General features: G+C 39.6%; 1 protein-coding gene across 3 annotated transcripts in view; it reads left to right on the top strand.

Annotated features, from left to right (window-relative positions):
- The window catches only part of rbms3 (RNA binding motif, single stranded interacting protein), a 129,939-nt gene that overhangs the window by 50,506 nt on the left and 54,608 nt on the right, over window positions 1-24,825 (top strand). For all 3 annotated transcript variants that reach the window (XM_087848039.1, XM_087848041.1, XM_087848038.1), the window contains exon 4: window positions 9,612-9,703. In XM_087848039.1, the coding sequence (XP_087704165.1) occupies window positions 9,612-9,703 (92 nt within the window). The remainder of the gene's footprint in view (window positions 1-9,611; window positions 9,704-24,825) is intronic.

Raw genomic sequence — 24,825 nt, 5'->3', positions numbered from 1 at the left:
TCACCTCAAACAAGGAAAATCCCTGGCTCTCACAGACCTGTAACGTCTTCTGTAAGAAGCTTTTCTGTCCCCCACTCGTTACCTGTATGAATGGCACCTGTTTGACCTCATCATCTGTATAAAAGACACCTGTCCACAGCCTCAACCAGTCAGACTCCAAACGCCGCCATGGCCAAGACCAAAGAGCTTTCGAAGGACACCAGGAAAAGAATTGTAGACCTGCACCAGACTGGGAAGAGTGAATCTACAATAGGCAAGCAGCTTGGTGTGAAAAAATCAACTGTGGGAGCAATCATCAGAAAATGGAAGACATACAAGACCACTGATAATCTCCCTCGATCTGGGGCTCCACGCAAGATCTCATCCCGTGGGGTCAAAATGATCATGAGAACGGTGAGCAAAGATCCCAGAACCACACGGGGGGACCTGGTGAATGACCTGCAGAGAGCTGGGACCAAAGTAACAAAGGTCACCATCAGTAACACACTACAATGGCAGGGAATCAAATCCCGCAGTGCCAGACGTGTTCCGCTGCTGAAGCCAGTGCATGTCCAGGCCCGTCTGAAGTTTGCCAGAGAGCACATGGATGATACAGCAGAGGATTGGGAGAATGTCATGTGGTCAGATGAAACCAAAGTAGAACTTTTTGGTATAAACTCAACTCGTCGTGTTTGGAGGAAGAAGAATACTGAGTTGCATCCCAAGAACACCATACCTACTGTGAAGCATGGGGGTGGAAACATCATGCTATGGGGCTGTTTTTCTGCCAAGGGGACAGGACGACTGATCCGTGTTAAGGACAGAATGAATGGGGCCAAGTATCGTGAGATTTTGAGCCAAAACCTCCTTCCATCAGTGAGAACTTTGAAGATGAAACGAGGCTGGGTCTTCCAACATGACAATGATCCAAAACACACCGCCCGGGCAACAAAGGAGTGGCTCCGTAAGAAGCATTTGAAAGTCCTGGAGTGGCCTAGCCAGTCTCCAGACCTCAACCCCATAGAAAATCTGTGGCGGGAGTTGAAAGTCCGTGTTGCTCGGCGACAGCCCCAAAACATCACTGCTCTTGAGAAGATCTGCATGGAGGAATGGGCCAAAATACCAGCTACTGTGTGTGCAAACCTGGTAAAGACCTATAGTAAACGTTTGACCTCTGTTATTGCCAACAAAGGTTATGTTACAAAGTATTGAGTTGTATTTTTGTTATTGACCAAATACTTATTTTCCACCCTGATTTACGAATAAATTCTTTACAAATCCTACCATGTGAATTCATGGATTTTTTTTTCACATTCTGTCTCTCACAGTTGAAGTGTACCTCTGGAGCAAATTACTGACCTCTGTCATCATTTTAAGTGGGGGAACTTGCACAATCGGTGGCTGACTAAATACTTTTTTGCCCCACTGTACCTGTGCATCGGCTAATCAGCTCGTATCCAATCGGTCAATCACATGGCAGCACCTCTATACATTTATAATATATATACATTTATGCATGTAGACATGGCCAAAACAATCTGCTTAAAGTGGACCCAAAGATGCTTTACGAAGAAAAGGGAGAAACGTGATTTAAGTGTCATGTTGTTGTTCAGACAAGTTTTCTAGGAATTTCCATTCAGTTGTCTTTAAGGTCTAAAAGAGAGAAAATAGCCAGATATTGAGCTAATAGACAGGCAGCCTAAACCTAAAACAACACATTGAATGTTAAAGCAGATGTGCAAGAAGACCACACCATGCACCACTCCTGTCAGGCAAGAACAGAAACTCAGGTTACATTTTAAACATATAGAAGATTGGAAAGATGTTGCCTGGTCTGAATACTCTCGATTTCTGCTTTGACATTTAGGGGATGTGGTCAGAATTTGCCATAAACAACATGAAAGCATGGATCCATTCCGCCTCGTATCAACCGTTCAGATTAGTTGTTGGTGGTGTGATGGAGTTGAAGATATTTTCTTGGCACACGTTGGGCACCTTAGTACCAAGTGACCGTCATTTCAGTGCCACAGTCTACCGGAGTATTGTTGCTGACCATGCCCCATTCCTTTATGACCACAATATACCCATCTGCTGATGGATGCTTCCCGCTGGGTAATGCGATATGTCACAAAGCTCAAATCATCTCAAACTGGTTTCTTGAAGATGGCAATGACTTCATTGTGCTCAAATGGCCTCCACAGTCACCAGATCTCAATCCAATAGAGCAGCTTTGGGATGTGATGGAGTGGGAGATTTGTATCATGGATGTGCAGCCAACCAATCTGCAGTAACTGTGTGGGGCTATCACATCTCTGTAGAATATTTCCAGCACATTGTTGAATCTGTCCCAGTGAAGAATTGATGCATTTATAAAGGCAAACTGGCCTTCCCACTACTAATAAGGTGTACCTAATGAAGTGGCTGAGGTTGGACCCTATTTCTATGCAGGTTTTATATTTAGAGTCCAGAATTTGTAACTGCACAGACTTTTATTTCTCTTCTGAGTTCAATTTCAAGTCAGATAAAAAGTTTAGTGAATAAAATTTTATTATAATATGAATAAAAGTCAGACTGTGACTGAACAGTCTGCGAGCTGTCAGATGTTTTGCAACGTCAGTTAATGGCTTCAGACCAAAGAAGACAAATTGACAGCTTGTTTTAATCACATTCACTCACATTTTGTTTGGTACTGTTGACTAATCAATCCAGAGAAAAGTTCACACAGCTCGTTGCCTGTAATAGTCAGCATGAGAGGTAAGAGCATACACGAAGCTGGTGTCTTTGTTCCTTGTAAAAAATAAATAAATAAAAATTACATTTGAAAACTTGCCACCCTGTCCTAGTTATATTGCAGACATGACTATGGAAACTAAACACGAGAGAAACTTTTTTCAGAATGCAATCCCTGTACAACAAGCTATGAACTGATGCATAATATTTAATGCACAGTCTACCATAATACACTAGCTGCAGCAACATAGGCGATTACAGGCTGTGGCTCTCATCAGCAATTTCGCTGCTTGTGATGTAGACTTCATACATCTTTTAGCCAGTTGTTAACTCACAATGAAGGAGTTTCATTATCAGTCGGCCATTAGAGTGCCTTACAACCGGATAAGTGTTGGTTTGATTGCAAAGGCATTCAGTAGGGACAAGATAAGTGCTTAGCGTGACTAAGAGAGTACAAATTGGCACAGAGAGCTCTCTTGGAAAGGGAGGGATGGATGGGTGGAGGCACAGAGAGGTGGAGGGAGGGGGTAAAAATAAACTGGGGCTGACAGAAAAGGAAGGAGACCCTTTGAAACTGATGATTTAGCAGACAGCCTTTTATTTTCAGGAAGACTATGCAGAGAGGCAACAGAGAGCCAGAAAGCATGAAAAATGTAGTCAAAGAGACAGGTACATAAATAAAGCCATCTTCCCCTGCAGGCCGAGGAGACGCACAGTTCGATTGGTTTGCATACTTTTGCTGTCATGCGGGAACCATGTGATCTCAGTTTCTGTGATGTTTTTCTTGGTCTTTATCCCTGAAAAATTGATGTTTCCTCTTCAAGGCAATGTAAATATATTGTTTGATGCCATGAAATGAGATGCACTGTTTTTAGAATTACTGTTTAATTAAGTAAACAAAGAAAATAAAAGTTTTACTTTATTCTCTGAAATAAAAGTATTATGTTTGTAAAGTCCTATGCTTTGTTGGCAGCTCGGTGTTAAATACACTGGCAGTTTTGTTGATAGCGGGATCTCTGAGGGAGGGAGAGTGTATGCTGCACAGGATAGAGGAAGGGACAGGAAACCACTAGATTGTAAAGGACTTCCATTTCCTAAAGCAAGCACCCTCCCTCTCGCTGTCTCCATGTCTCCAGTAAAACCCCCCCTCCCTTAAAATTCAGTCTGCCTGTGCCTCTCGCTTGCCCTCTCTTCCCATCTCACTGCAACCCCAAATTCCTCCATTGCTTCGTCTCTTTCTTTGAGTTCCTTGTGTTTCCTTGTGTACTTGGGCCATTAGAATATGCTAACCAAGGCCAGGAGCTCAAGAGATTGGATTGAATCTAGTGGTGTGTGTGTTTGTGTGTTCATGCTCATATTTATCTGTCCTTCCGTCGGTGTCTATGAATCCATTTGTGCATGTTTGTGTGCACTTTATCACTTTCTTTTTGTATTATCACAAGTGGAATATTTGTTGGAATGACCACAGAGGAGAGGGTCAAGTGCACAAACATGAATGATTAAATGTTTTAGATTTTCATTTTTTGTCATGTAGACTTATAACATGTGTTCAATCACATTCACATTTTGTTTGAATAGAAAGCACACAGTCTTTCAGTTAAGATTTGGCATCTCAGGACAGTAAAAATAACATGGTCCTTACACCATGTAATTATTTAACAAAAACCTAAACCAAAATGAATAAGCATTTCTTGCTGCTTTCATTAAGAGAAACTAAGACTAAACAATCATTTGGAATTGATCATGTGATCATCAGTAAGTGAGAGCACACCTATTAAAGTAGTTTGCTGGTCTGCATTCAGATCTGTGCGTGTGTGTACGCAGTGCCAAGGAAACAACTGTTGATGCCTTATCAATCTGGGAATTATCCAGACAATTTAACATCCATTAATCTTCAGTGAGAAAAATTTACAAGTGGAAAATATTCAACAGAGTCACCAATCTTCCTAGGAGTGGACCTGCCGAATTCACCCCTATTCACCTCAGACTGTGCAATTCTGATAGAAACTGCAAAAAACCCAGGAGCTGCATCTCAGTCTCTACAGACCTCCGTTAGCATGTTAAAGTCAAAGTGGAGACCTTTGGCCATAATAATTTGTTTGGGCAAAAATCAAGAACATCATATGACCACTAACGCCTCATAATAGCTGTCAAGTACAGTGGTGGTGATTTAGGTTTGTTTTGCAGCCACTGTGTCAACCATAAACTTTTGTATACCAAAATATTCAAGATATTAATGTGAGGTCAGATGTCCGACAGCTTAAGCTTGTTCCAAATTGGGTCATACAAATGGACAATGATACCAAGGACACCAACAAATCTACAACAGAATATCTGAAAAAGAAAAGGTTTTTCCATGGAGAAGTGGAAGTCCAGACCTCAACCTGAAGCAGTATTCCTCCAGAAATATGCAAGAGACTAGTCCAGAAAATGATTACTTCAAGTTAGTCAAGTAACTGTTATTCTGCCAGTCATTTTTACTTAGGTTATTACTTAGGTAATGACACAGTTTATTATGTTAAACCTGTAAAAACCTTAGAATTGAGATGCTCTTTTTTTTTGTGGGGGGGGGGGTACTTTCTTTTTACCATGACTGTATTGTATGATTTACAAATTACAAAGTGGACAGAAGTTTGGTGTATTCACCAGCAGAACTGTCCATCAGCTTGAAAGGCAGGCATGTGCTCGTCAATTCAACAAGCGTCCAGGCTTCTGAAGTGTCCTTGAGGAAGACAATGAATCCCTACCAGCTTCTAGGGTGCACTCTGTCACTGATACTTGACCTCAGACCTCTCTGGAGAGAAGGCCAAATAGATGTTCAGAAAACAGAGAACTCTCCTTGAGTGATGAATAGATTCAAAACAAATGGCACATTCTCTTCAAGGCTGATGTTTTGTCAAACCGAACCAGTCTGTGAGATGAGCACTTTGAGAAAAAAACTGTCTCCATCATTCTTGCTTTTAGGAGAGTGAATGGTGCCAGGGCTGAGCAACACACACCTGTGCTAGGAGAATAAAATGCACACTAATTCCCTGATGTCTTTAGATGTAAGGACCAACTTAAATGTGCAAGGCAGAGCAAGATTACACGCCTACAACTCAATATTTTATTTACAGAGCGCGTACAAGGCTCCTGAGACAGACACTCTTGTGCTGCTTTAGCACAAGAACGTGTTAGATATGAGCCTCTCGGCTGATCAGTAAGTCACTGTAAACAGAACGGCTTCAAGAAGTGACTGTTGGTTACATTACAGATCAGTCTGGTATTTAAATGCTGTAAATATGATTACACCCAAGCTGCTTTCTTTTAACTCTGTTTAATGTTACTACCATAACTAATTTACTGTTACGTAATAGACTAGTTCATAATACATAGGTTATATATAAAACATAATATATAGGTTAAGAAATCAAATGTAAATCATCATATTAATGCAAGAAACAGGAATTAGATGTAATCATTAACACAGGCTTAATTGGCACTAAAAATACAATTTTTCTTATGTATAACTTATTCTTTTTTTCTCAGTTTTTCACAGGGTTTGCTGCAATAATTCTGTAAATTATGTGACAGAAATAAATAGTAACAATTTTTTTATATATATTATCGCAGATGGATCCAAATAAGGCTATTAAGACCACACTTTACTAATAGTGGGGTTTTATATAGCTACCTGCTGCTGTGATAATAGACAAATCTAATGAATTTCATTTTTAATTATTACACAAATGAGATTTTTAAAAAAAAAGATCTCGATAACTGCGCTACTCTAAATGAATTCAATTGTTTCCATGATTTTATCAGGCCTCGATATGCGTGACTGTTCAGGCAGGTGTTTGTCTTTCTGGACACATTTTGTCAGCACAAAAGCATCACAGCCATGGACGTGCGGTTAACGTCACAGTGAAGGCTGAAAGTAAAGATGTTGTATAATAACTCACTGGTGTTTAGATCTAAGTTAATCAGAAAACTAGTGAGTGAAATTATTTTACACACAGCTCTGATTTACAAATGTTGGCATTTATTTTTAAGTAGTTGTCATTTCTGCCCATTGAAGCTCCAGTTATATCAACACAGCTGTGCTATGCTGATGACGCTGAAGATGTGCTGTCAAACAAAGGGTCTCAGATTTGGATTAGTGGTGACTGACTTAACCAGTTTCACATCTGCTTTGAGTTTCCTCCCCCCACTAATTAAATGGACACTCCAAAATTAAGCAGCACCCGTTATAGTTAGTGTGAGAACTGATATGGAACTTTTCAACATTCCCTGGAATAAAATGAAAGCATCCCTAATGCACAGCTGACAAATACTGTGTGCAATCTCAATTAGTGGAACTGTTTCAGAGTGGCACTAATTAAATAAATATAGATTAAAAGAAAACAGTCAGTACTGGTGTAGGTAGCGTGGATATTTGCATGCTTGCATATATTGTGTATCCATCTGTGTTTGCCACAGAGGCTAATGTGTGCACATCACGTGTGTGTTCCACAGGAAGAACTTGAATGTGTGTTTGTGTAACCCTATTTAGGCTAAATTATGAGTTTCTCATTAGCAACAGTATAAATATTTGTGTGTGCAGTGCAGATCTTGCTGTGAAAGCAGCTTGCTGCCTTTGAACAATAAAATATCATCTGCTTATCAGCAAAATGGAGCGCATTTCCAAACCCTGGAACAGACAGACAGACAACAACAGATGTTAGGGATGAGGCGTATGCGTGTTTCCAGCGTTCTTATCATGTTTACATTCAGGATTGTGGTAAGTGAGGCTTTTGAAATGTGGATCATTCAACTGTTAACATGCAGCCCACTCCATACCACAGCTGGAATTTCAAGTCTTTTGTGCTCCCCCCCCCCCCCCCCCCCCCCCCCCCCCCCCCCCGGGCTTCATGCATGTTCCATACAGATATACAGTCAAAATCACTTGCACAAGCATTTCCCCATTTTGTTCACATATGTCTCACACAATTGCATCCAAGCTGTCTGACACACTGCAGACAGAAGTCTTTTTCCTTTTCCGTTTTTTTGACATCTCACTTAACTCGGCCCCATACCCAGTAAAAGAAAATTAGAGATTAATTTGTGTGCTCCTTCATTAGTCAATCTAGATTCACAGAGTTTCAAATTAAATGGATAGCATTGTACATTTTACTTTTAACTTATTAATTTGACTTGAGCAAAGGTAACTTTAGCTGTTGCAAATGCTGCAGTAATTGTATGTTGCATGAGTTTTTGTCTTTTCTATATACTGCAGAGACATTCAATACTGATCATTACTTAAGAATATATGTGTGTATCTCTAGTGTTTTGTTTGAGAAGTCAGATACAATACAATGGAAGTAATTAAAAATACCAGCTTTTTTTTAAAGATGATTCTGATTTCTGAATCATGGGGTTACTGAACCTTTTCTTATTTCTTATTCTATGTTAAATTTGACCTTGTAAATACAGTTGTTGTTTTTTTTTGCATATTCAAATTTCCTTTCTGAGAACTGTAACTGACAGCATACACATATAATACACTTTTCTTCAATGCAGAATTTTACTTTCATAATAAAATAAATTATTAAACCTGACAATTTCTCCCAAACTACAGTAAGTTACAGGATCCTCTCTCAACTGAAAATGTAGTAACTGTACACCCAACGTTACTTGGCATATTTTAGCTTATCAAACAAAAACAGATGCAACAGATTTATGTAACATAACAAATGTCAGTTATTTGCTGGACAGTAGCTTTTTGGTTGATTTTTCATTTATAACCTGTGATCTATAATCTACTTCATAGTCAGTAACAACCCTTGTTGCACATTGCTTTTGATTTATTTTCTGTGAGTTTCAATATTGACTTTTAGGGGAAAATCTATCAAGCTATTTTGCATAGCAATACAGTGTAAATACCAGGAGACCTAAATTATTTTCTGTTAAATATGAATTTCTGTCTACATAGACAGCAACAGATATGCGATTCTCATTCTCAGTTTATCACAGGTAATTGATATATTATCAGAAACCCACTGCACTGTGATAAACGCATGGTACTATAATACTCAGCATATCAAGAACTGTTAAAAATAAAATCACAATAATATTGGATTGTGAGTGAAGTATTGCAGTAAGGTATTGTGAGATGCCCGGTGCTTCCCTCCTTTGAGGTGGATCAGCTAAACCTAAGTGACACTGGGTCATATAACAGGACAGCGGCAAATGTACAACAGAATGACTGAAAAAAAAAGAAAAGAGTCGAGGTGATGCAACGGCCTAGTCAAAGTCCAGACCTCAGCCTGGTTGAAATGCTGTGGCAGGACCTTAAAACAGTTGTGGACCACAATGAAATGAAAGACACCGTAAAGAACACCGGGGGAAAAATTCCTCCACAGAGATGTGAGAGACTGATGGTCATATAGAAACTGTTTGCTTCAAATTGTTGCTGCGAAAGGTGCTGAAGAACTTGGTTTTTCACAGACCTGCACAGAGCGCTGTCGAAGTTTTCTTTTTCACATAACTAATCTACAGAGACTGTACAGTGAGCAGCTTTTAGTAGTTTGTTGCAGTGCTGTGTTGCACTGAAATACACTAAAAATCATTACAAAAACATGGATCATAAACATGGTATAGTTATTGTTGTATCACCAGTTTTCTTCTGTGCAAAAATGCATTCAAAGGGAGAACTAGCAGCTTTCATTAAATACGTGACCTGACTATATTTCGACATATTTATTGCATTAATGCACTGAAAACACAGCCTCAGGTCTGTGATAGAAATCAGCAGTGAGCTTCCTCAGCACTATTCAGAACTCTACCCAATCCTGATTATTTTTATCATTTTTTTTCTTTCCTCCTTACCATCCTCCATCTTCCTGACACTTTCTACATCTGTGTTACTTCTGTTGTGTGTACAGGGTATGGTTTTGTGGACTTCGACAGCCCTGCAGCAGCTCAGAAGGCTGTGGCCTCGCTCAAAGCCAGCGGAGTCCAGGCACAGATGGCAAAGGTAAGCTCCGTCACACGCTCCAGTCTGTGGTCTGATTAACTTGGCGGTGTTGGTGTTGATGAGGTGGTGTTGTAACTCCTGAAGAAAACTGATTATAGTAGATGGTGAGATTACTTTTTTTAATAGCTTGCTATCAAAACGATGATCAAAACTTTTGCCGTGACCGCTTGGTTTACACGTGAGTAATACTTTTGGGTTGACTCGAGACTGAGAAGTGCAGGTTTGCTTGAGTTGGTTTGAGATTACTGATCGAATTAGTCCTGGAGTTAATTTTTTCATGGCAAGCAAACAAAATGACGCACATTAAGGCTTGACTGCCTTCCTAAATTTCCACAATCTTTCTTTGCTTTTTGGTCTTATGTGGCCCTTTAGTAATGCTGTTTTATATTCAAAAAAAGCGTGTGAAAGACAGATGAGATTAGAGAAAGTGGGTGTTTGTTAAATTTATATGCATGCATTAGTATATCTTATAAGACTGTATAGTAGCAGGGAACACGCCTATCTTTCTTTTCTCTTAAGGAAAGCATGCAGGTTAATCTGCAGTGTGCGCATGTGTGCGTGTTGGAGGACAACAATGCTGTGACGAAACGTGGACCTAACCAGCACAATCACATTATCCTGCCTGAGAGAAAGACGGAGAGACAGTGAATAGCCTGTCTTGTTTTCAGATTCATTAAAGCTGTATTGCTGCATACTTCCTTTTCTAAATGAGAGAGGAGTGCAATTAAAAATGGGCCAGTCTTCAGGCACCAAGAGCATCCCATTGAATTAAACAGCAGCAAGCCTTTGAGCCACCTTTGCCTTGCTCTTCTATTAAACCTCTTTTCATTAGACTTCCATCTCTTATTTTGTTCGTAAAGGCTTAGGGGTGGTGGGTGGGGGGGTATTGGGATAGGGAGGAGCAGGGTTGATGTGTTTAGCTGTTATAGAGGGGAGAACCCTCGACTCCTTGGAGATTGAGTTCTCTGGAGGGATGGAACGGAGGGCAAAGAGTCCATTTCAAATGAAATTACAGACTTCTTACAGTTTCATGAACTAATTATGCAGAAGAGCTGCTGACGTCCCACATAACTTTCCCAGATCAGTGAGCAGTAAATAAATCTTACAGTCTTAAAACACTGGAGGATGTTCCATCTCAAGCCTAACCTTGAACATTTTGTAAGTTGAGCAACTTGATTTGAGTTTAACCACTTTTCTTTTTTTTTTTAAATTAGAGAGACTGACAATTGAAAACGTGTTTATATAGCAGTTCAATGAGATTTTGTTTAGGCTAGCTGAGATGGTAAGCTTTGATGTTGCGTCTAATCTGCAAGATAGTTAAGTCTTTCAGCCAAAGTGAAGGGCGGAGAGAGAGAGATGATCAGCTTGTTTTAAAGAAGGATGAAACATCTAAGACAAATATTACCTATTTTGGGGTTTCGGGATGTTTGGATAGCGTCACTACTGAGCTAGTGCTGGACTTAAATGTCATAGCATCCAATCTGCAAAGATAAATCTAGCCAAGCATGCCATATGCATATCACTTTTAAATATCTGAAAATGGAGCTGGGCTATATCATACCGTTCAGGGTAATACCGGTGTAATTTTGGGCAACGATAGGAAAATGAAATATCGTGATTAGAATATGGGTAAAACGCGCATGCGCAGTGCCTTTGTTTACATACGCACATGGCGGTGATGCAGAATGAGAAGAGCGAAAGCGGATCGTTAAATGAAACAGATGAACCAGAATTGGTTTGTAAAACTGCTGCAACTTCAGTGATGTGGAACTGGTTTAGCTTTCGTCCGTCAGATACACAACAAAGCACTATTTTTGGTAGCACATGCTAGCAGGCCGTCGTTATTACAGTGTTGTTTGGAAAATATGGCACACTTAAAATCAATCCTTTGATTTTTCTGAAAATCAACAGTACCCTTTATAATCCCGTGTGCCTTATGTATGAATTCTGGTTGTGTTTACTGACCTCGAAACGATTTTATGTACATGGAGCTCGAAAATCTGTCAAATGTTTTAGTACGACTTTGCTAAGCTACGAAGCCGCACCGCTTGATGGATTGTCGGAGCATTATGGCTATCGCAGTCAGGAGCCTCGCGGAGTGATACGTACTGTGCTTCAACATAATATTACCGTATTGTGTGCGTATGACCTCTTTTTAAGTTTTGTGGATATTATACATGGTTATGCTGAGGATATATCGGCCAGTTTCCACTGGAAATGCCTTTTGGTTAAACTGTCAGCAAGGAATTTGCACTGTTACATTTGTGTGTGTTTTTTTTTTTATTACTTTAATGCACATAAAAAACAGCTGCTTGTTTAAGTGAAAATACATTGATGGGGTTTTTTGCACTAATAAAGTTGTGGAGTTGTAAAGTATTTTGTCTAGTGTCAATTATATCGTCAGTTATATCGTTATTGCAAATTTTCAAATGTATATCGTGATAAATATTTTTGGTCATATCGCCCTGCTCTATCTGAAAACATATTCTGTGTTGAAAGCATTTGTTCAGATAAATAAAGGCAGGGTTATAATCCCATATTGAGAACATAAATGGTGTTGATCTATGCAGCCTCTACAGTATAAAAATTATATCTCACAACTTTATATTCTTATTTTATAGTTACTCCCAGCTACCAGGAAGCACAGAGGCTTACTATATTCTGATACAGTAAAAAGCATGAGATCTACTGCCTTTTAAAACTGATTGGAAGAGACTTGAACATAGTAACTGGCGATAGAATAGGTTTTGAGAGGAAGAACTATATCATTGACCTTGTTTGGAGGGATGAATAAAAAAATGAATCTGTAGAGACAAGAAGAGCATGGAAATTGCTTATCTGTGGATCTGGTGCTTAAAATATCTTTTCTCTTTTCCTTTTTTTAATATAAAGAAAGGAAAAAGGCAAACATGATTGTGAATCTACAGATCCCAGGATCTAGGTTTTGCTTAACTTCCTCTGCAACGGTATAAATAGCTAAAAAAAAAAACACTTAAGAGCCATTGTTGGACAAATAAATCTACACTGGAGACAAGATGATATGTCATAGATGTAAGCATTTGTGCCTACAGGAGCTCAAAAGAGAAATGGACTACACCACATAATGCTTATAGCCATCCCGAGTGTTATCTGCGTGTTTGTTTAAATGCCGAACCAGCAGTTTGGTCTGTCAAGACAACGAATCAGAAATGTCAGACAGGTTTATACACATGACAGACGACAGAAACGAATCAATGGGCAGCAGGAAAACCAAACACGGGAACCATCATGCTGCATGACAGATAATGTAAGAGATGTAGGGGGCTTGTGCTGAGAGGTTGCATTTAGGGCAAGACGCTGGAAATAGCTTAAAATAGAGCTGGAAGCAGCAGTATATGTCACAGTGTAAGCAGTCCGTGTTAGCCATGATTATAGTAACTTCCTGACATCACTCATGAATTAATTAGAGCACAGTTGAAGCAAGATTAGACTGCCTGTGTGTATATAACTGGATTTACTGCGAGAAACCTTTATCCATTAAACCCTGCAGCTTGCACTGACATCTTCTTTTGTAGCAGGTGCATGTTTTGGTTGTGAAATAAATGAGACGAGAAGAAAACACAGCAAGCCAAGATGAGAGAAGAGACAAGAAACTGTGTATGTGCGTGTGTCCTATACTCACTTCCTCAGTCTTCTTGGTAATTACTGTTGACCTGAAAGATGATTACTTCTACAGCTGTACTCCCTCACGCTCTCGCCAGCTCACTCACAGTTAGTTTTTCTGTCTCCCAGCCTCGTTCTTGCTTTCTCTTTTTGTAAGAGTATCTGTAGGTTGAATCCCCCTAACACTATTACACAGAGTACAGCGAATGATTTAAATTCTAGCTCTGATTTTTAACCAACATGTGAATCGGTGCTTCTCTGCATTTTATACACTACACAATGTTTTGTGAAAAGCATGTGTAGCCCTGTAAGAACATTCAGCAATGTGAAAGTATTGAATATTAAAATTCATATCAGGGCATTATTTTATTTTGCAAACACAAAATCACCTAAGCCCCTGTGTGTGGGTGGGTATATAATAAGTTACACAGGGCCAAGGTCACTATGCTAATTAGAGAGATGGTACTACTGGCAGTGACACTTCACACCTTCCTCCCCTATTCTCTCCCTTCTTTCTTCTCCCCTCCACTTTGTCCTTGGCGCCTCCTGTCTTTGTATTCACTTCTCTCTCTCTTTTTTAACCCCAAATCCCACCATTTAATCCTATTTTAGGGGTTTGTTTAGTTGCCCCACGTGTCCACGCACACACACACACACGCACGCACGCACACGCACGCACACACACACACACCCTCCCCATTTCCTCTGTTGTACGTTTCCCCCAAACCGTGTGTGTATGTGTGCAGCAGGTGCTGCAATGCCTCCTCCAGAGTCGTTAGTTACAGGGTTGAGAAAGGACAGTGTGTGAAGGGTAGAAAGAAAACGGGCACTCGTAAAGTTAACGACACTGGTTGAGTGTCATTTATCTGCCTCTTTTTTTTTTCTTTTTTTCTTTCATTCTTTCTTACCTTTCTTCCTTCGCTCCCCTGGACTTTATTTACTGATATAAACGGTGTGCGCAAGCTTTCTTGCATGTGTACTGCTTTTATGTGCGTGTCTGTGTGTGTCTGACAGCTGAGGTTAGTGATGGGAAGAGGTGGCCAGCAGGACCAACTGAGACATAAAATAAAGATGAACCAGACAAAAACACATACACAGGAAGACAAGAGCATTTCTTTTCCCCCCACTCTGCTTCCTGCTTGTCTATCACTCTGTTATCCGTTTGTTTCTGGAAACCATGTCACCTTATTTTTAACCTGTTTGTTTTTTTCCTCTTTTTTCTTTCAGCCATTTGTTTGAGTGTATTTTTTATTTTGTCAGCCAGATATACAGTAATACACCTGAATACTTTCAACAGCCAGCACATATAATGTAAATGTTGGTGTTATTCTGCTTTGTAAAGAGCAGCCTGTGACTGAAAAGCCGAGTTTTAAATTGAAAACCCTGGGCTAGGTGTTGGGGTAATGTTCCTTTCTTTTGTTGTAAAATCTGAAGTGACCCATCTCTTTAGAGGACTCTTCTTTTTATAAACTATGTAGATTATTTTTGAATACACAGCTATGACAAAGAAGGTTGTCTCTGTGCAGTTAAACAAAATGTATTTGGATTCTCTATTTGTGTTCAGAGATATCAACTATAATATTTCTACATTCTTTAAAAAGAACACGCCATCAACTTGCATTGCAAGTTGCTTAGATCTGAGTGGTTAAGGATGTTATAAAGCTGAATTTACTGTCTTTTTGTTAGACCTGACAGCGCCTAGCCAAACAATAGCAGGAAGAGGACATTCAGGAGGAGGACAGAAAGGAAAATAGGAATGGGAGGGATCCTAGTGAGTGAAACCCAATCGAATTAAATGTAATCTGGCCTGAATGTGCACAACCATCAGCTGCTTTCCAATCATATTAACCCTGCATTACCATCCCTTGGCTTTGTGTGCGCGCGTGTATGTGCATGTGTCTTTTTATGTTAGTGTGCGTAGAGGGTGATGGGAGAGAGAGAGATGTAGGAGTTAAGTGGATAAGTGAGAAAACAAAAGAAAGAGATGGACTGGATGGGGGGGAGAGCGTGAGAGGCAGGGAGACTGAGAGGAAAATGAAGATGAATATAGGTGTTTGGGTGATTAATGCGCCGCTGTTGCATTGCTAATGAAAAAATATTTCTCATCATTACAGTAATCATGATAATTCCTAGTGACACATAACAGTTTCTTCATTTTACTGCTTTACTAAGTTGTGTATTATGCCATCAAAAAAGATTACTTGCACAACAGTAAATGTACTGAAAACAGAACTGAAGTCTTTGAGCATAAAGAGTACACGAGAACATGTATACTGTTTTTGGTAGAGACCTTTATAAATCTGTATAATGTCAATGTTCTAGTTAAATAACAAAAATGGTAAACAGTGAAGATGTTAATAAAACACAAGTGACTCATTATCCGTTGGTGACATTTTTTTTCTCCCTCCTCAGTGTACAGTACCGCTAAAGGATAGATTGCAAGAACCTGAGGTTATTGAGCTTATGCGATATGCAGCCAAAAAGCATTCTTTCGAAAGGCCCTGGCTCATAAATACTTCATTAACAAAAGTAATATCAGTAAAACGCTTGCCTTTTTTGAGATGGCAGAGCAGGCAATAAAAACAGAGGATACTTTTTTCTTTTTTGGCAAACTTGTTGCTGCTTACACCAAATGCTGCGGCTTAGATAATGCAAATGCTGTCATGGGTTGTTCTGTACTGAGTCCTCCATAGGTCTTTTGATGAGGCAATTTAGCAAAAGAGGCATTATATATGAGTGTTTGTGTGTACATATATATGTATGTATAGATCAAAGTCCCTGGTTGTTAACTTAAGTTATTAGCCTCATAACTCTTAATTTGCTATATGTTTTGTAGTCTCTGTGGGCAGCAGTAGCTATCACATGAATTCAACAGATCCCTGCATCCCTGACATCAGGTGGTTGCTGGTGGCTCAATCAGTTTTTGTTTTTCCCAGACATCTTACCTTCCTCACAGCAGATAGAGCCACATGTTTGATGTGGCTCCATACAACACATGCTCTTCCTGACACAACCTTCTTAGGGATTTGTTTCGTCCTATTCTCAAACTTGGGATCTATCGCCTGTTGTGTAAATGTACAAACCACTGCACTATGAAGCTGGTGTAATGGCCAAGAAAAAGAATAGCAAGGTGCTTTTGACTGGGATAAATTGTTGGTTGGCCACTGATTTATTTTCACATTTGGTGACCAATTGCAAGTATTTGTGGACCAAAGCGATTCCACAGGTGGGAGGCCACTTGTCTCTAAACAAGCACTATCTGACTCTGATAATTTGCAAATAATTGCCATCTGATTTATAAACGCAGCCAGTACATTGTAGTAAATCTGAGTCACTTTGAAAGAGAACTAAAATAGAGAGAGAGCGTCATGGAAATGGAATCAGGCCCATATGAATCATGTTTGCTAACAACAGTACAGGTTGGGGATGAATTTGAAGTTTGTCATGTTTAAGAAGACAGTCAGTAAAGGATGGATTCCCAAGCAAATGCACAATTTGTTTGGTGGTGAATGAAAGCATTACATGTTCATAGCCTCATATTTCAGCAATGCAACGCAAACAGCTACAGCAATAACATGTGAAATGATATTATTTTAGAGGAATTACATAATACATTTCAAGCAATTTTCAGTCATTTTGTTAGAGTAAGATGCTTTTCAACTACTGAATGGCTCATTAAGAAAAACCCTTCAGATTTGGTTTCACCCCAGCATTACCCGCGAGAGAACGGAAAACAAAGACGAATGAGGGAAGTACTGCCATGAACAGAGGAGGGATGGAGTAGGCAGCTAGAGAGTGGGGGTGGTGCTTGGTTTGATGGAGCTGGGTTGAGAACAGCTCTATAAGGACGGAGATAACTGGAAAACACTATAAAATGCCTATCCTCACATTTTCTCCCTCTGTGGAATTAGCCGTTGAGTGGGCTGCTGGAGCGAGGGAGGGTGCGTGCGGTGATTGATGGAGGGAGGGAGTGGGAAGCCCAAACTGTAGCAAGGGAGGGTGGAGAGAGATGGAGTATATGTGGAGTGGGCAGCCTGAACTCTGAGAGGGAGGAAGTATAAGAAGGAAATAAAAGGCTAGCAGAAAAGGAGGGTGTGAGGAAGAAAAGGGTGGCGCTGCATTTACAATCTTTTTTCCCCCCACACACTCAGTGGAATACATATGAGTGAAGTATATTAATGGCAGTGAGAGAGGCTGTGTGAAAGGTCCCTTTTTATGGGGACACTATAGCTTCTATTTTTTGATTGGCTGTTCGGTCCTCACATCTCTCATTGTTATTGGTGGCCAGGCACGCTCGTTGTTTGTCATTGGGCAGACAGCATAGTCGGCTAGGTTCGCAATCCGATGGCATAATTCAGCCATCGATCAAACTTTGTGGACAGCAGTAGCCAAACTGCTCCTCCAGACAGAGACAGAGCCTTTAGAGTGGAATATCACAAATCAAATGCTGTAACCTTTTAGTACGCCTGAGTCTGTACATGCCCACTGAAAACCAATGAAGCCTTTTCCTCTCGCTCTGCCATGCGGTCTGACTATTCTTCACTTATCTATTTTTTAAGTATTTATTAATTTCAATTACATATGCCTCTTCATTTAGAAAAATCTCTTCACTGAAATCCTTGAAGTCATTTGTGCTTGTTGATTTAGAGGGTTGTGCACAGAGTTGTGGTGATTGTTGAGTTGGACACCTGCAATGCTTACCAGTTGCTGTCACCTGGATGCCTGGTGGCGATATCTTTGAGACTGATTACAGCTGATAATGACCACTCAGTGGGACGATAACATTTGAGTTGGGTGTCCTTGTAACATTTACTCAGATGAAGGATTTGTGGTTTCAGAGACAATAATGGCACTTGTATGCTCGAGATGTATTGCGTTAATTACCTCAGCTCTTGGTCCTGTTGTATTTTTCTAATGATTATTTACTATGTGCAATTTCACACATGGAGGGTTTAGATATGTTATAGCTACTCCACCACATTTGTAATACAAGGTTCCAATTAAACTATACATGATAAATTGCAGTGAATTGTAATGCTAGTTGTAGTGTGAGTGGGGTTGTTAGCAACAATTATATAACAAGTACCTAAAAAACAATCGTAATCTTTCTGTTGACAGTGTTATAAATACGTATGATTTATGACCTACACTTAATTTGAAAGAGTTTTCCAAATATATACTAGTATCTCTTTTCAAGCCATTGGTTAGGACAGTTGAGAAAAACATGTTTGAAAGTGAGATGTCAACATTTATTATTGTGCAGTCTGTTTCGCTCCTGTTGCATAAACTGTTCTTCGTCTGCATCATCTGTCTCTCGTTGCATATCCCTCAGGCAAACTTTAGCTGTTTAACATCTTCTCCAATTTTGACTGGAGCAAAAACATTGATAAAGAGTATTGCCCACTTAGCAGAATGATTGCTTGGAGTTTTGTAGAATTATCCTTGTCCCTGACACAAGTTTTCTTAAATCCCTTCCATTGCAATAGGTCATTCCATGATTATCTATTTCTGCTTTTCGCCATGTGTTTGAGGATGTACTAATGTTCTTATTATTATTCAAGTAAAAACTCAAGTTCCACTTAAGCTTAATAGTTAAGCTGTTTTGTGTAACGGAATCAGACTACAGATTGTGTACTGATGCAGTGAAGCAACCCCAAACAACATAACATTTCCGCCGCCATACTTCACAGCCGGTTTGTCATTCTTGTACTGAAAAGTTCTTTGATCTGCACTCTGCGAGTTACTTGCAGTTCAGTGTGACCAAATTTTTCTGTTCTTGTAGACTTCTTTAGGCATCAAACAGTCTGTTCCAGAGAAGAGTGGGGCGGTGGAGGGTCACTTGCCAGACTCAAAGCTAGACAGAGCTTATTTTTGAAGGCCTTAGAGAGCTCTTTAGATCTTGGTGTAGTGATACCACATACCTCTATAGCAACGAAAACAACAGAATCAAGATGTCAGAAGTTTTAATTATCCAGGGTCTATTTGTATGGGGAGACCCAAACAGACATGGAGAAGATCTGTCGAGAGCGAAGTGAAGGCCGCTGGAATGACGTGGACCCAGCTGAAGAGAACGGCCCAGAAAGGAGTCAGTTGGCGTGGTGTTGTTGTGGCCCTGTGCTCCACCAGGAGTCTACAGGAAAATTGATTGAGGGTCTATTTGTAACTCCTTAAGGAGGTTTGTATTTTTATGGCAAAATCCTCATAATTTGAGATCTGATTTATAGATTTTGTATTATAAAAGTGTGTTTCGATAGCATGGATCTCTTTTTAAAACCATATTTTTATACTTACTTTAGGCTAACTTTTTTTCTAATATTTTTGTATGAAGGACTTTGATATTTATTTTGATGAGGTCCTATAGAAACAAAATTGTACTTATTTTACTTAAAGTATATGAGCCTTGTCATCTGTTTGATTGTATCTCTAGTTTTAGTTTCAGATTTATTGAAAAAGTTAGCAATTTAACATGGGATGTCCCCCAGGTTTCATTTCAAGATCTTTTTCTAGATACACACCAAATGCTTCAGATTTATATTGGATGCAAATACAAACAAAATGCAAATAGATTGTAGAGGTGAAACTTCATTACAGATAAACTGATATATTAAATGTCAATGAATTTGTTTATATTAAAGCTGATATAATCAGTTCTGTAAATGTGCCAAGTTGAGTTAATGCTTGGTAAGGACATAAATAATGTTGCTCAGTATGAAAGAGCCGTATGACCAGACTCCATAATTATGACCTTTGGCTGGCTTAATTTGAGGGTGCAACTAAAAATGAAAATGATTGATAATGTCAAGAACTTTGAGAATCCTAATGACAGCCACTGGCTGTCCTTTTTCAGGAACGTTCCCATTCTGACTAGAGAAAGGAAATTGGACATTAGCAACCAAAGTTCAGCATGAGGGTAAAAATTCCTGGCTCATCCTATGAATGTTAAATATAAGGGTGGTTGGCTCTCTGCTGCTATGCATACTATTATAATAAATCATATGTAATTGCTTGTGGTTTTTCCTTTGTGTGTGTGTGTGGAGTGTGAGTGTTGGTAGTGGGGTTATTATTAATTATTTCACTGCTTTCTGGTTATCAGATCCTATACATGCACAATTTGGGGTAATGCCCCTGAAATAGAAGACAGGCCAGGTTGTTGCGGCTGCTCCTAATGACGCAGCTTTAACAAGGTTCTGTCTCAGGAGGACACTAAACCTGCTCAGTTTGGACTGGGAGGGTTTAAGAACCCTTGTTAAGGCATAATGGCTTTGTAAGAGGGGAGGATGTGGTCTGTACATGTAAAATGAATAGATGAGTGTGAGCCTGCCATCATGAGGTGTCCTTGGTAGAGGATATGATGGTAATTAGACTGCTGTTTTCTCAATGGTGTTCCTGTGATGAGACTATTTAAACTCTCTGCGTGTGTAGGTGTGTAGTTCGGCAAGGGTGGGATGCGCGTACATAGGCATGCTCATGTTCATCTTTATGTGCATGTGTCTTCGCGTGAGTGTGTGTGAATGTGCGTATGTGTGACTGCCCTTTAGTGTTTGCTGACTCAGGCTGGTTTTCCCTTTCTAAAAGTAAATAACCTTGGCCCAACAAGCTGTCAGCTGGCCCCACTGTGCCCTCGTCCCGACATCAAAAGATGGCGAGAAAATCTCTACTCTCTCATCCTAGCTCCTCAGCAACACACACTGAAAACGCATCTTCACAGCGACCACATACTGCAAATGAAGTTGCATCTTCAAAAGCCCATCTCCTGATGCAAAACGGCTGCAGCTGAAATTCTTTTTTGTGCTTCCATGTTACATTAATTCCATTAAATTTCTCTACATGTGCTTTGAGTGTCTGTAACACAGACACTCTGCAGCCAGAGCCCTTGGTTCAAACTCTCACTCTTGAAGTTGAGAAAGAGGATCATTTGCTGTACTATGTTTTTCTGAGTGAGTAACATCTATGGCTTTTGTTGCTTTTCACAACAAAGCATAACAACTGACAATGAAAAGGCAACATCTCAGTGAGAGAATCCCAATATTTAGTTTTGAAATGTGCTGTGTGACAGTGGTTTCTGTGTAGCCCAAATCAACAGAGCTGGGCCAGATAAAAATTTAAGAAGGGGATCAAGTTGGCAGTATTACAGATGTAAATAAAGTCAGTCACAGATTTGTTTTTATGTTTTGTCACTTGTAACATTATAGTGCTGATTATGTTTCTGGTATTGCAGGTACATCAGTTCTTTCTATTAAAAAAAAAAACAGTTCGAATCATGTGCTTTAAAAACCAATATGGGGAAAAAACAATTCATGGTACCCAGTGTTTGTTCAGTTATTTTTACTTAATCAAAACAACCCAACAGCAGTGTGATTGTTAATTTATACTCCCTGTGGTGCAGAAAACTTTGGGGGGGGGAAAAAACAACACGTCACATTTTGGGGGGTTAATGGACACTGCTGTGTCTCTGGCCCTCTGTTTATTATTGTCAGTTTGGCTTATTTTGTTACTCATTGGATTTCTCACTCCTCCTTGTTTTTCCTACACCTTTTCCCTCTCGTTTTGCTCCTCTGTCTCGTTTTTTTCTATCTTCCTGTCTCTCTCCCAAGCCAAACAGAGGTTAATCCCTCTGGTTTCAAATAGAGATAACCATGGCAACAGGCCACAGCTTTTGAGCTTTGGGTCTGTAGGACAAAGGCATTGATCAGGATGAAATAGTGTCATGTGAAAGCACAAAACACACAACTGGCAGATGTGTACACATGTTTGTGTGTTTGTATTGGGGCAAAAAAATCCTCTAGTGGCTGCTCAGTCACTCGTGTAGACTGTGTGAAGTATGCATTTGGTGTCTAATAAGTGTATTTCTGTTTTTAAAAACTTAATAGACATGCTGAGAATTAAAGATAAGGTCAGAAGTATGCATTTTAGCTTAATGTGTGTTTGGCACTGAAGAGCTAAGCTAACTTAAACTGCACAGTGTCCTTGAGAAAATGAAACCGCAGAACTCCATTAAAGCTGCTCAGTGGCCTCTTACAGAAAAATGATCTGTGCAGGAAAGTAGGTGTGAATGTTTAAGAGTGAAATGATGGAAGTGCTGAACTATTAGATTAGATGCTAGTGCTTTGACCCAAATAACACTTTTCATTCAGGCCACTCTGATTGAATCACAGTTAGGAAAATAAATATTCAAAGTTGTGGAGGAAAGTTGCCCTAATGCTGTTTTCCTTTATTTTGATTGCCCTGAGATTAAACTTGCCTTCTTGCAGCACACAAAGTCATTCTCACATACTCACGCACATACACATACTTGACCTTGATGGTTGGATTACAGCGAGACTGATGTAGTCAGAAGAGCATAGTTGATGAAAAAGGTCTTTTATTGAAGTGTAAACCAGTATTTCTCTCCTCTTGAACTTTATAGCCGAGGCCAGCGGAAGGTGTGGGTGGACACAGACAGCTTAACCGTTATACAGCAAATCTACCAGCTCGTCAAAATTTCTGCTGCTTTCATAAAGTACTACAAGTGTTACATACCCTGGTATGACAGCCACATTTTTTTGACTTTTATGGCAATTCAATGAAGTTGAGAATACGGTTCTAGCTCTTGCCTTAAAATCCTGCATTTATACTTTTTTCATGCATTTTCTCAAAAAATGTTTTCATGAAGATGAAACGAATTAGATGGTATTTTTCCTGCACCAGTTTTCAAACGGCAGCTTCCTTTACACTTATGTATCTTGGCATTTTTTCATGTAACATGAAATAATTGGGGGGAACAAATACATCGTTGGATACCTCTCATCTTCTTTCGGTTTGATTCAGAACTCAGAAGTGCTTAGCCAGTGCTTCTGAGTGTTTTAATCACTGCCAAGAGCATAAATCTTCTCTTACCTTGAATTTTTCAGGACCTTTTTTTTTTTTTAAATTGTAGCTTCCTTTTAATTTGTTTTCTCTCTGGCTGTGGCTCTTCACTTCTTTTTCTAGTGCTTTGTCTGACAATCTATATACCATTTAAGAAAAGAGGGGAGGGGACAAAGGAAAAGAAATGCATTTTAATAAGTTTGTCTGAAAACTTTCTTTATTAATTTTCGCTTTCCTTATCCGAGAAAGTGCTTCCTCAATGATAATCCAGCTATCCAGCAGGCCTTCTGGTTTATTGCATTTGTCTAATGAAATGCTCCAATACAGACAGACAATCAAGGAACAATTCAGCGAAAGTAAGAGATAGAGAGTGGGGGTGGAAGAGGTAATGTGTGAGTGAATTTAGGAGCTGAACTTCACTTTGTTTTAATCTGTTAAAGTAGTATTAAGAGTAGCAGAGTTACTGTGAAGGATGCAGACCATGTATCCAGACTGCAGGCTTTGAATCTTTGATTGTCTTTGTGACTTTTCCCTGCATTTTACTGACACACTGCAGGGTGTTATAAAGTTTAAACACTCCTGTGCAAAATGTTGACTTTATTTAAAAAAAAAAGAAAAAAAAGAATGAAAACTGATGAAAACTCCAGTAGCTATAATTGGTTATTGTTGCTTGTTAACACAAAACACTTGTTTTGCTCATTAGAAAACACAGGGGCACAGTTTGTGTTGTAGTTGTAGCACTGTGTTGTAGTTTAGATATTTGACAATTTCAAGAATGATAATTACTATACTTAATATAAGCACTCAGGATCTGATCCTTCCTAAAAGATTGCCTGAAATAGCATCAAAATGGGGGAAAAGGTGATTTAAGTGACTTTGAATTGGTAAAGGTTTACAGAGAATCTTCTGAAAATGAGAAGATATCCAGTGGACATCAGTTCTCTGGGTGAAAATGCCTTGTTGATGCCAGAATGGGATGGCCACTATGAACTGATAAGAATGCAACAGACAATACCTGCAGAAGAGCATCTGCTACAGCAGGAGAAGACCACAGCGTTCTGTTAGCTAATAGGACAATGAGTGGCTCTGTCCTTAAACCACCACCTGGCAGGTGGTATAATAGTTTGGGGGATTTGTTTTGGGGTGGGGGTTGTTTGTTTTTTGGAACAGTTGTTGCTGACCATGTCCATGCCTTTAGTGTACCCATTTCCTGATGGCTGCTTCCAGAAGGATAAGGCTCACAAAGCTCAAATCATCTTAAACTAGTTTCTTGAACATGACAATGAGTTCACTGTACTTTAATGGACTCCACAGTCACCAGTAGAGGACCTTTGGCATGCAGTGGAATGGGATATTTGCATCATGGATGTGCAGCTGCCAAATCTGCAGCAGGTGTGATGTTATGTTAATATGGACCAAAATCTCTGAGGTGTCCAGCTCCTTGTTGCCCCTGTGGCTCAAAGCAGTTCTAAAGGTTAAAGGGGTCCAGCCCAGAACTGGTAACATGTATATTTCACATGCGTTCTGCAGTCACGTGATAAATAATCATTGTCATCTATTTAAAATTTCCTTTTGCTCATCTCTTTTGTTTACCCATCACTTCCTCTCCAGAAGTTCTGCCTTGATCATTTGCA

The sequence above is a fragment of the Neolamprologus brichardi genome, chromosome 11 (genome assembly GCF_056152115.1).
Source record: "Neolamprologus brichardi isolate AB-2024 chromosome 11, ASM5615211v1, whole genome shotgun sequence".
Taxonomy (NCBI): domain Eukaryota; kingdom Metazoa; phylum Chordata; class Actinopteri; order Cichliformes; family Cichlidae; genus Neolamprologus; species Neolamprologus brichardi.
Note: the sequence above shows the minus strand (reverse complement) of the source record. Positions and strands in the feature narration are given on the sequence as shown.